Source organism: Sinocyclocheilus rhinocerous, unplaced genomic scaffold (genome assembly GCF_001515625.1).
Source record: "Sinocyclocheilus rhinocerous isolate Xijiao unplaced genomic scaffold, SAMN03320098_v1.1 scaffold805, whole genome shotgun sequence".
Taxonomy (NCBI): Eukaryota; Metazoa; Chordata; class Actinopteri; order Cypriniformes; family Cyprinidae; genus Sinocyclocheilus; species Sinocyclocheilus rhinocerous.
This window is the reverse complement of record NW_015646430.1, coordinates 123293-136342: the sequence shown is the minus strand read 5'-3', so window position 1 is coordinate 136342 and position 13050 is coordinate 123293. Positions and strand designations below refer to the sequence as shown.

Here is a 13050-nt window from a genome sequence, read left to right as displayed (position 1 = left end):
TCACGTCTGTACAGTAGAACACAGAAGAAGAAAGTTCAACACTCTTCAGCAATAAAAAAAGAAGAAGAAATGTTAGTTTATCTTGTGTAATTTCTGCTTATTAGTATGGTTGGATCATCGAAGGTCAGCAGCAAATTGGTTAACAAAATGGGATTAAATGCACAAAGGATATTTGTATTATTTAACATATTTAATTATTGCAGCTTTGAGCCATATTCTGAGTTGCTTTTAACTGTTTTTATTAATTTTGAGGAAAACTAAATCTTAAAAAAAAAATTTTTTTGTGAGTGAGTGAGTGAGATGAATCAATGCATGTTCACATTTATTCTAGAACTAACGCATATTTGAAATGAAACAAGTTACAAGTTTAAATTATAAATCATATCATTTTTATAGCATTTTTCTGGAACACAAACTAAATTTAAACGCTAAATTATAGAATTTTATATAGTACTTTTCTGGAACAAAAACTAAATTTAAACAGTAAATTATATAATTTTATATAGTACTTTTCTGAAACAAAAACTAAAACAAAGACTAATCAAATTAAAGGTGACTTGACTTGACTTGACACTGGTTAATAAAATGGGATAAAATACATAAATGATATTTCTCTTATTTAACATATTTAATTATTGCAGCTTTGAGCCATATTCTGAGTTGCTTTTAACTGTTTTTATTAATTTTGAGGAAAACTAAATCTTAAAAAAAAAATTTTTTTGTTAGTGAGTGAGTGAGATGAATCAATGCATGTTCACATTTATTCTAGAACTAAAGTAACATCTTACTCCCGATTTCTCTCAACATGGGGACAGGAGAGCTTTCAATCAATAAATGGGAAAAAAAAAGTAACTCGCGTTACTTATTTGAAAAAGTAACTTTCAACTTTTTAACTTTTTAATTAAAAAGTAATGCGTTACTTTACTAGTTACTTGATTTTATAATATTTTTCTGGCACAAAAAAACTAATTTGGGCATCAAAACTGAATATATGAATTTAAATGATCAATTATATAATTTCTATAGCATTTTTCTGAAAAAAAACTGATGTGGGCATCAAAATTAAGCAGATTTAAATGATAAAATATATATTTTTTATAGTATTTTTCTGGAACAAAAACAAAATTGGGCATCAAAGTCGAACATAAATTTAAATGATGAATTATATAATTTTTATAGCATTTTTCTTGAACAAAAACTAAAACAAAGACTAATCATGAAATATTTTGATGATTTTTGATGAAATATAATGAAATAAGCAGTGTTGTGGAAAGTTACTTTTAAAAGTAATGCATTACAATATTGCGTTACTCCATAAAAAAGTAACTAATTACGTTACTTAGTTACTTTTTATGGACAGTAATGCGTTATGTTTCTTTTTAAATCTGGACAGGGCTTGCTTGTTTGTTTTTAAAATAAAAAAGTTCTATTTTTGGCAAATATAAAAGCCTTTTCACACCAAAAGTGAAATGAATAAGCCTCAGGCTGAAGGAAATGTAAATTTAGGTCCTTACAGTAGAATGCAGAAGAAGAAATTTCAACACACTTCAGCAATAAACAAAGATGTTTGTCTAGAGTAATTTTTGCTTATTAGTATGGTTGAACTGGATCATCGAAGGTCAGAAGCAAAGACATTGTTTAATAGAATGGGATTAAATACATAAAGGATATTTGTGTTGTTTAACATTTAATTATTGCATATTCTGAGTTGCATTATTTTTATTCATTTTGAGGAATACTGAATCTGTGTTTGTTTTTTTTGTGTGAGTGAGATGAATTAATGCATATTCATATTTATTTTGGAACTACAGTAACATCTTCTGATTTCTCTCAACATGGGGACAGGAGAGCTTTCAATCAATAAATGGGAAAAAAAAAGTAACTCGCGTTACTTATTTGAAAAAGTAACTTTCAACTTTTTAATTAATTAATTAAAAAGTAATGCGTTACTTTACTAGTTACTTGAAAAAAGTAATCTGATTACGTAACTCGCGTTACCCCCAACACTGCTCGTCATGACTGCTAATGCAACTCTATCTTTACTATGCAAAGGCTACATGAATGCAAGAAAGAAAAGACCAATCATATTTCAGTATGCAAATACTGTGATGACATCATCACCGCTTGTAAAAACAGACTGAAATGAGTCTTTAAGTCACGTGGCTCAGGCTGATTCTCACCCGGACGAATGGCTGAGACGGGAATGATGCGATGGCCGATGAACTTGCCGCCCTCTTCGTACACGGCTATCCTGAGGGACGCCAGCGTGGGCAACACCACCTGACCCGGAAACAACACCGTTATTGATTTCACGCGCTCCGAGCGTCTGACGGACGCTTACAGGACACCGAAAACAGCCGTACTTTTTTAAAGACGATGGGCTCCTCGTCCCACACAGGGTTGATGGCGTTGCTCTGGGACGTCTTTGTCTTGAAAGCTTTTCGTCTCGTGTCAACGGGGGAACAAAAACAAAATTGGGCATCAAAGTCGAACATAAATTTAAATTATGAATTATATAATTTTTATAGCATTTTTCTTGAACAAACTAAATTGTAATTATAAATTATTTAATTTGTTGGTATTATTCTTTTAAATAATAGTCAAATTATATAATTGTTTAGTATTTTTCTGGAACAAAAACCAATTTAGGCATCAAAATTGAACAAATTTAAATGATATATTATTTTTTTGGTATTTCTTGGAACAAAAACTGATTTGGGCATCAAAATTGAACAGTTCATAAGTTTAAATGAAAAATGTAATTTTTATAGTATCTTTCTTGAACAAAAACTAATTTGGACATCAAACATAATTGAGCATCATTTTAAATGATACATTATATAATGTGTATAATATTTTTTGGAACAAAAAAAAAAAGGGCATCAAAATTTAACAAATGTATACTAAATATAACAAATAAAATAAAAAAAACGTGGAAGTACATTAAATTGCAATTACTGATTGCTTTGCAATAACACATTGCAAATGAGCTTCCTGGAGCTAAAGGCTTTGACAAGTGAGAAATGTCGAGCTGTATGATACGTCTAACCTTCACTGATAAGGTGTTGGCTACGATGCCGTCCACAGTGCTTTCTGTGAAGGGGTCGAAGTGCTTGTCCGGTCGTCTCATGAACTCTGGTTTGAGTCTGTAGCCGCTCTTGCCGTTGTACTCGTACATGCCGAGGTTCAGCTGCATGGACAGATCTGAGAGAGAGACGAGTAAAAACAACAGCTGTAAAGTCAGATTACAGTGGACATTTCATATTACAGTTAAGTCATATTTTCATAAGCCTTTCCCAAAGCATCTTCATTATTCATGGTCTCACCGATGGTCTGAAAGTTGAGTGCGACGAGCTGACAGCCGGCGTTCCAGAAGACCTGCGGCATGTAGTTGGAGGAATCCACACGCGTTCCTTTAGGATAAATCCTGCTCAGCTGAAACTTGTTGTATCTACATGCACACGGTTAAGGGAGCGTCATAATGAACATCACAGAGAAATCAATAAATCATTCACCTCCATCACAACCAGGACATACATGTGTGATCATCACCAGAACATCACCTGACAACAAAAAAAAAAAAAAAAAAAAAATCCAATTAATCAATGATTTATCCTAGTGTTGTTACTGTTGACTAAAACTAAAGCTATTAATATCATTTTTGGTAATTGAAAAATAAAATAAAATACTAAAAAAAAAAAAGATGACAAACTTTGAAAAATTTAAAATTAACTAGAAATTTGAAAGAAAAGGGAATGACATGAGAAATCTAAATATAAAAAAATAAAAATATTATTATTTTTTTATATTTACTTTAAATTATATAATGTATTTAGAATGTATTTGTAAAATTTAAAATATAAATTATCATATTTTCTGTAAAAGATGGCCAACAAAATTGAAGATATACATTTAAAATATATATTATATAATTTTTATAGTGTTTTCTGCAACAAAAACTAATTTGGGCATCATAATTGAACATAAATTAAATAAAAAATTATATAATTTTTATAGTATTTTTCAGGAATAAAAATGAAGTTGTCCATCAAAATGGAATAATTAAATGATAAATTATATTATTTGTGTAGTATTTTTTCTGGAACAAAATCTAATTTGGGCATCAAAATTGAATATATAAATTTAAATTACAAATTCTATCATGCTTATAGTATTTTTCTGCAACAAAAAAAACTATTTGGGAATCAAAATTGAACACCTAAATTTAAATTATAAATTATATAATTTTATATAATTTTTTCCAGGGGTGGGGGGAACCTGGGCATCAAAATGGAATATACACATTTAAATTATATATATATATATATATATATATGGCATCATTGTTTTTCACAGTATAGTAATGAGAATTTGGGGTGAAAATGTAATTAACTGTCATAAAAAAGCTATAAAATAAACAAATGCCGTTCTGTGTCATTGACGTCAAACTTGGCGCAAAACATCTTAATGTGTCACATCCGAATATGTGCATGTGAGAATGAGATTTGAGAGCACAGTTTTAGTGAATAACAACTTCTATCTCAGTCCATTCTTCATACTAACTATTAAATAGCTTCTAAAGACTTGAGCATGAGTCAGATGCACTACTGTCTGAAATCTTCCTGACAGATTTCATTATTCAGGTCATAAGTTCTGGCATCAATAATAGATGCGCTTGTCCTGGTTTGCCGTCAGTGTCCGGTCAGATGTGTGGGCTGTGTTTTGAAGGATGCTCGACGAACTCCACCGGCGTCTTGGTGAGATGCTCCAGTGCTTTGGTCTCCACGAACGACGACATCTGATAACTGCGTTTGCTTTCTGAGAGCAGACAAATCTACTTTTAATGAGATCTTCATATCAGCCAAGACTCCATCATGTGTATGCAGTCACACTTACTCTTGGAAATCTCAAACGAGTGGAACTTGGTGGGCTGGATGTAGTTGACCAGCGTGGACATTTCTTCAGTGGCAAAGGCTTCACATCCTGCTGTACCCTGAAAAAACACCACAAAACATCAGCGAGAGATCTTTTTCTGAAGGTTAAGCTCCTGCTTTGATCATTTGTTGTGAAACTTTGTATTTTTTAAGCCTTATTTTGTCATCAAACTGATAAAAAGTATACAAGAGTTACAATATTTTATTTACAAGCAGACAGAGTAATTAGCTTCTGCTGATAACCTCAACATGACCAATTAATCAGTTTCAAAAACTAATAAATATAAATATTAGATGAAAAACTGAAACCTAAAAAACTATAAATGAATTAGTAATTAGAAAAAGAAGAAAAAAAAACAGATTAAAAACCCTAGAAATTAGAAAGTAAAATGACTAAAACTAAAACAAAAATAAAGCTATATAGAAATATTTTAATCAACAACAAAAAAAGTTGAAATTATTTTAGTTAGTTGCCAAGGCAACATTTATAAGTTTAATTGGAAAGTGCTAAAATTACTAAAACTAAAACTGAAATAAAAATAAATTAAAGCTATATATAAATATTAAATTAAAAATGAAAAAAAAAAAAAAACCATAAATTAGAAATGTTGCACTGGTAATTAACTGAAATTAAAAAGTTAAAGTTGAAGTATTAAAATTACTAAACCTGATATAAAAATAAATGAAAGCTGTACAGAAATAAAAATATATAAATTATAGAAATTGAAACAAGTTTAAGCTGAAGTACTAAAATTACTAAACCTGAAATAAAAATAAATGAAAACTATACAGAAATATAAAATAAAAAACTCAAATAAACAATAAAATTAAAATAACATAAATGTTACCTTTGCAACTAACTGAAATAAATAAGTTTATGTTGAAGCACTATAATTACTAAAACTAAAACTGAATTTAAAATAAAAACTATAAAAAAAAATAATAATTTGAAATGTTGCCTTGGCAACTAACTGAAATAAAACAGGTTTAAGTACTAAAATGATTAAAATGAACTAAAATTAAAATAAATTAAAGCTATACAGAAAAAAAAAAAAAAAAAAACTAAAGCACCTAACAAAGTTACTAAAGTTTCAAATAAAATGAAAACCGAAAATATACAAATAAAAGCTCATTCAAAATATGAATCAATACTATAATATAAAAGCATAAACTTTTACTGACCTCGTCCATGGACTTCTTACAGTCATCATCGTCATCATCTTCATCTTCATCATCCTCAGCCTCCACCTCTGCAGGTGCTAAAGGACAAACACAGGATCAAATCAAACTTCAATCTAATCAAGTGTTGAGTTTCTCTGCAGCATCTCAAACTGCGCTGAAGAAAGGCAGAGCTGGTGTGAGATATAAGCAGAGCTCAGAGACAGACAGCTGACAGACATGATGAACTCGACCGACACACACTAATCAAAACTCTCTCATCATTTACTCTTCCTTGTGTGACTTCAAACCTGCATTACTTCCAAACAACAACGGTTTACAGTGACTGCATCAGTCTCCAAAAACTCCCCACTGTCATTTATGGGGTGATCGATTTTATTTGTGCATAAATATAAAGTATTTATTTCATTATTTATGTATCTTTAAATAAATAATAATTTAAAAAAATGTCATTCATGGGTGGTCTGTTTCATCTGTGCATATATATATATATATATATATATAGTGTATATAATAAATAATAAATAAATTAGACAATTGTCATTTTTGGGTGATCTGTTTAATTTGCACATAAATATAAATAATTTATTTAATTATTTTTTATCATTAAATATCAATAAATAAATCAAATAATTGTCCTTAATGGATTTGTGCATGTAATTATTCATTTATAATTAAACAAGTATCAATAAATAAATTAGATAATTGGCATTAATGGACAATCTATTTAATTAGTGCATAAATATAAATTATTTATTTTAAATATTTATTTATCAATTAATAAATATCAATAAATAAATTACATAATTGTCGTTTGTTGGTTGATCTATTTCATTTGTGCATACATATAAATTATTTGCGCATAACTTATTCAAATATAATTTTTTAACAGTATTATTATTATTATTATTTATAATAAATACATTTTATTTATTTAATTATTTATTTATCTATCTATCTATCAATACGTTCATCAAATATAGCATAAATGATATTTATTTGATTCTGCAAGCATCTGCACTCATTTCCTGATAAGTGCGCTCTCTTCACAGCAGTCATGGATCATGTGAAAGGGCTGTGATGATTTCCGGGCCTCTGTGGTGTTACAGGTGGATCCACACAGTCCTGCTGAGGAACCAGCTGTTCGACATCTGCTTTCTGCATCAGTGCTGTCTGGACTCAACCTTTCAGAGCCCTCGCATGCATCAGACGCTCCCGACGCCTCCGTCACACACAAACACAGGCTGAAATGTCAGCCGCTTGACTCTCCGCATGCTGTGACACACACAGAGCGGCTCACGGCCCTCAAAACCAGCAGAGACCGTCTGCTTCTGCTCTGCAATCGCTCTTTCTTTCGACTTGCTAAAGATAGACATGAGCACAATCCCCATAATAGCACTTTTGAAAGATTTCAATATACTCTGAAAACCGGCTGCCGCTTTTCGACAAATGTCAGATATCAATGGCAAAAAGTGCACTTGGATCAAAGTTATAATTTTGTTGTCTGTATTTTTACTCCCAAGGCATTTAAACTACCAGACAGTGAATTTACCAAACTAACTAGGCTCACAATTGTATATTTTGGAAATTTATATTGGAATTTATATTAAATTTATATATTGGATTTTGTAATTTTTATTTGTTTTATTACAGTATATTGCAGATTTGCAATTTAGAAATGTAATTTTCATTTATGATATTATATTTCTACAATTTAGAAATGTGATTTTAATTTATGATATTATATTTTTACAATTTAAAAATGTGATTTTAATTTATTATATAATACAGATTCATTTATTACATAATATATAGTTTATTTACAATTTAGAAATGCAATTTTAATTATTATAATATATTTTTACAATTCAGAAATTTAATTTTAATTTACTATATAATATGTGTCCCTGGAGCACAAAAGCAGTGTTAAGTCGCTGGGGTATATTTGTAGCAATAGCCAACAATACATTGTATGGGTCAAAATTATAAATTTTTCTTTTATGCCAAAAATCATTAGGATATTAAGTAAAGATCATCTTCCATGAAGATATTTTGTAAATTTCCTACCGTAAATATATCAAAACGTAATTTTTGATTAGTAATATGCATTACTAAGAACTTCATTTGAACAACTTTAAAGATGATTTTCTCAATATTTAGATTTTTTTTCACCCTCAGATTCCAGATTTTCAAATAGTTGTATCTCGGCCAAATATTGTCCTATCCTAACAAACCATACATCAATGGAAAGCTTATTTATTCAGCTTTCAGATTATGTACAAATCTCAATTTCGAGAAATTGACACTTAAGGCACTTTTGTGGTCCAGAGTCACATATTGTAAATTTAAAATTGGCAAAGGAAGTATATATATATATATTTATATAAATTATTTTTGATTTACTGACAATTTTATTTTTAATTTATCATATATTGTATATTTACAATTTAGAAACGCATACAAATTGAAACGATATTTAATTTACAATTTTCAAATTAAACTTGAATTATATTGTTATATTATATTACATTTACCATTTACAAATACAAATTTAATTTGAATTTGTCATATATTGTATATTTACAATTTATAACAAAAATAATTATAGCAAAACAGTACGGTATACTGTATCATTACAATTTATAAATTATACATAACATTTTCAATTTAGAAATTTAATTTTAATGTTTTTTTATTTATTATTTTATAATAAATTATGCATCCATCCATTCTCCAAACCGCTTATCCTATAGGGTCGAGGAATTATATGAAATTACATAATTTACAAATTAAATTTTATTACATTATATTGTTTATTTATAATTTACAAATTTCTAAAAATTTTATTTGAATTTGTCATACCTTGTATATTCACAACTTTCCAACAAATGTATACACATTTATATTTTATTTACAATTTAAAAATATTTTAATTTATTATATTACATTTTTACTTGTAATTTACTAATTTCTACAAATTTAAATAAATTATATTTTATTTACAATTAATAAATGCTAACAACAACAGCACTATGGTTTGTATATTTTCAAATTTCAAATGTCAGCCATGTAAATTAAAAATTACATTAATTATTTGAATAAATATTTAAAATAATTTTAATTTATTTAAATATGATTTAATGTAGCAATCATGCAGATCTGAGGGGGAAATATGAGCACTGTTCTAATACCTGCGGGTCCAGCGCTGGGAGAGGACGGCTCAAAGACGCTGGACGAGTCGCTGTTTGTGTTGGACGCCTGTTCGGACAGCTTCTTCTTAGTGCTGCCATCGGAGGGTTTAGGGTGAGATTTCTTGTTCTTGATGAGGATCTTTCCAATGAGCTCTCGAGGGCTTGGCAGAGGAACGCCTGGCTCGAGCTGAAGCGCCACAGCAGAATCTGTCATGAGAACACTGGACGCACGCGCCGCTAAAAGAGCACGGATGCATGTGGGAGAGATACACTTACAGGATATTTCTCCAGAGTCTCAGTCAAAAGAGCGTCCCCGAATATGGATCGGCAATATTCTGCCATTTTGGCTTGCTGTTTGGGGCTGCGATGCAACAGAAACACAATTAGAGCTGCCATCAGTGCACAAACAACGCTGAACCAAATTAGCGCCTGTAACGTTTGCTGTATAATCAGACAAAAATTAAATCTGCAGACCTTTTTCATTATATATTCAATGATTTAGGGGGAAATTTTGTAGAATTCCGCAGAATAGATTTAAATATAGCAATAAATAAAATGTAGTAAAATCATACTGCAAGCTGAAAGCATAATAAAAGAAAAGAAAAGAATATAACAGAATATAACAGAATAATATAATATAATATAATATAATATAATATAATATAATATAACAAAACAAAACAAAACAAAAATAAATAAAAAAAAAGTTAAAAATAAAATAAAATAAAATTACATAAAATAAAATTTTAAATCTTTATTTAGGGAGGGGTAGATTTTGTAGAATTCTGCAGAATATATTTAAATATGGTAATAAACAAAATGTACTGAAAACTTATTAAAAGCTGAAAGCATAATAAAAAAAAAATAAAAAAAATAATAACACAAAGCAAAAAATAAATAAATAAATAAAAAATAAAATAAGATTCTCTGATTTAGGGGGAAGTGTTGTAGAATTCTGCAGAATAGATTTAAATATGGCAATAACTAAAATGTCCTAAACTCTTATTGGAAGCTTTCTGCATAATGAAATAAAATCTAAATCTAAAATAAAGAATAATACAAAGAATAAGAATATAGATTAATCTAAAATAAAATCTACTAAACTCTTATTGGAAGCTGAAAACATAATTAAATAAATAAATAAATAACAATAAATAACAAAACAAAACAAAACAAAAAACAAAAAACAAAAAAAACAAAAAAATAAAATAATAAAGTTAAAAATAAAATAAAATAAAATTACATAAAATAAAATTTTAAATCTTTACTGATTTAGGGGTAGATTTTGTAGAATTCTGCAGAATATATTTAAATATGGTAATAAACAAAATGTACTGAAAACTTATTAAAAGCTGAAAGCATAATAAAAAATAAAAATAAAAATAATAACACAAAGCAAAAAATAAATAAATAAATAAAAAATAAAATAAGATTCTCTGATTTAGGGGAAAGTGTTGTAGAATTCTGCAGAATAGATTTAAATATGGCAATAACTAAAATGTCCTAAACTCTTATTGGAAGCTTTCTGCATAATGAAATAAAATCTAAATCTAAAATAAAGAATAATACAAAGAATAAGAATATAGATTAATCTAAAATAAAATCTACTAAACTCTTATTGGAAGCTGAAAACATAATTAAATAAATAAATAAATAACAATAAAATAAAATAAAATAAAATAAAATAAAATAAAATAAAATAAAATAAAATAAAATCATATTATCTGATTTAGGGGGAAGTTTTGTAGAATTCTGCAGAATAGATTTAAATATTCCTTATTTGGTTCAAAATGTAATAATAATAATAATAAAATTATTATTATTAATTTTTTTCTTATTGTTATTTTAATAAATTTATGTATTTCTATTTTTATTAATGTTATTAGTAGTAGTACTGTTATTTTATACACATACTGATATATAAACCCAGTATGAACAACAGTAATATATTACATTTTGTTTACTATTTATTATTATTATTATTATTGTATTGTTAACTTTATTATTAGTAGTAGTCCTGTAATTTATAATTCATTCTGATATATAATCCTAATACGTTTTTTTTTAGGCAAAATTTTGCAGCCCAACATACAAACACAGCAAACTTGGATCTCTAAATTAATGAATAGATAAACTAATATATTAATGTACAAATAAATAAATAAAAATCACATTCACAATCTTAATCTGAAAAAAAAAAACACTTACATTTCCCCCCAAATCATTCAGCCGTACTATAAAGCAGGGAAAGAGCGTCTGTTGTGCTCAATGGAAGAAAATGACAGCATACGTGCTTGAGAGCGATTGCGAATGAATAAAGCCTGTTTTGATTAATTGCAGGCGTTTGTCTGGGACAGACCTTTCTGAATCATGGCTGGGTTGGGCTCAAACTTCTCCATGAGCAGCTGGGTTTGTTCGGGCTTGAGCGGCGGGTACAGGATCTCGTTCAGACGCGGGTCCCGCTGCTTGTTGTTGATGAATTCTGTCATCTGATCCACCGTCAGATAGTTTCTGCTCTTCACGCCGCTGGAGAGAGGAAGAGAGATCCAGGAAAGAGCATACGGTTTACAGTGATAATCATAACACAGAGATGAGCAACTACATCATCCCAGCATGCAAATTACACAATGACTTTCAGCAAGGCGGATTTTTTTAAAGGAATGTCTCTGTTATGATCAATACCAATTATCTTTCATCAGGATTTTTTTAATTGTTACACCCCTAAATAATTACAATACTGCAATGCGCTCATCTCATAAATATCATTCCAATATGACTTCAAGGCATCATTAACTACTATATATGGAGTAATATATATATATATATAAATAAATACATAAAATGAGAAATGAAAAATTTGAAAAATAGATCAACTTAAATAAATGCATACAAACAGGAAAAAAATATAAAAAACTTAAATTAACATAAAAGTATACATAAACAAAAGATAAACAGAAAAATTAAGCAAATAAATAAGTAAATAGAAAAAAAACAGGAAAAACAAACGAACAAATAAATAAATAAAAGATAAATAAACAGAAAAATTAAGCAAATAAATAAGTAAATAGAAAAAAAACAGGAAAAACAAACGAACAAATAAATAAATAAAAGATAAATAAACAGAAAAATTAGACAGATAAATAAATAGATAGATAAAAACAGAAAAAAACAGATAAAACCAATGTATAAATAAACAAAAAACATTAAAAAGAACATAACAATATTCAGAATTTAAAAATTAAATAGAAAAATCAGACAAAAAAACAGGTAAATCGATAAAATAAATAAATAAATAAATATACGTAAACAAACAAACAAACAGATGAAATAAACAGATAAATGTGCAAATAAATAAAATATCAATAAATAAATAAAAATTAGTCAAATAAATAAATAGATAAAAAAGAAAAAAAAAACAGATAAACACATAATGTATAATTAAATTAAAAAAAATAAATAATAATAAACAGATAAATAAATGTATAAATAAATAAATACATTTAAAAAATTAGACAAATAAATACATGGATGAAAACAGAAAAAACAGATACATACATACAACAATGTATAAATAATTAAATGTATAAATAAATAAAACCAGATAAATAAAAGCAAAAAAAATTGTAAAAGTATAATAAATAAAGGATAAATCAATTTAAAAATTAGAAAAATAAAGAAATAGATAAAAACATATAAATCATAAAAACACATAAATAGATACAAATAATACATAAATGCATAAATAA

The 13050-nt window shown here is 27.7% G+C and overlaps 1 protein-coding gene across 1 annotated transcript in view; it reads right to left on the bottom strand.

The window, feature by feature from the left end:
* The window catches only part of LOC107707789 (1-phosphatidylinositol 4,5-bisphosphate phosphodiesterase beta-1-like), a 62293-nt gene that overhangs the window by 12722 nt on the left and 36521 nt on the right, over nt 1–13050 (bottom strand). The window contains exons 9-18 of the mRNA XM_016511882.1: nt 11643–11830; nt 9581–9693; nt 9305–9491; nt 6117–6193; nt 4897–4993; nt 4734–4818; nt 3327–3451; nt 3046–3204; nt 2364–2485; nt 2181–2280 (exon numbers count right to left, since the gene is read on the bottom strand). Coding sequence (XP_016367368.1) covers nt 2181–2280; nt 2364–2485; nt 3046–3204; nt 3327–3451; nt 4734–4818; nt 4897–4993; nt 6117–6193; nt 9305–9491; nt 9581–9693; nt 11643–11830 — 1253 coding nt within the window. The remainder of the gene's footprint in view (nt 1–2180; nt 2281–2363; nt 2486–3045; nt 3205–3326; nt 3452–4733; nt 4819–4896; nt 4994–6116; nt 6194–9304; nt 9492–9580; nt 9694–11642; nt 11831–13050) is intronic.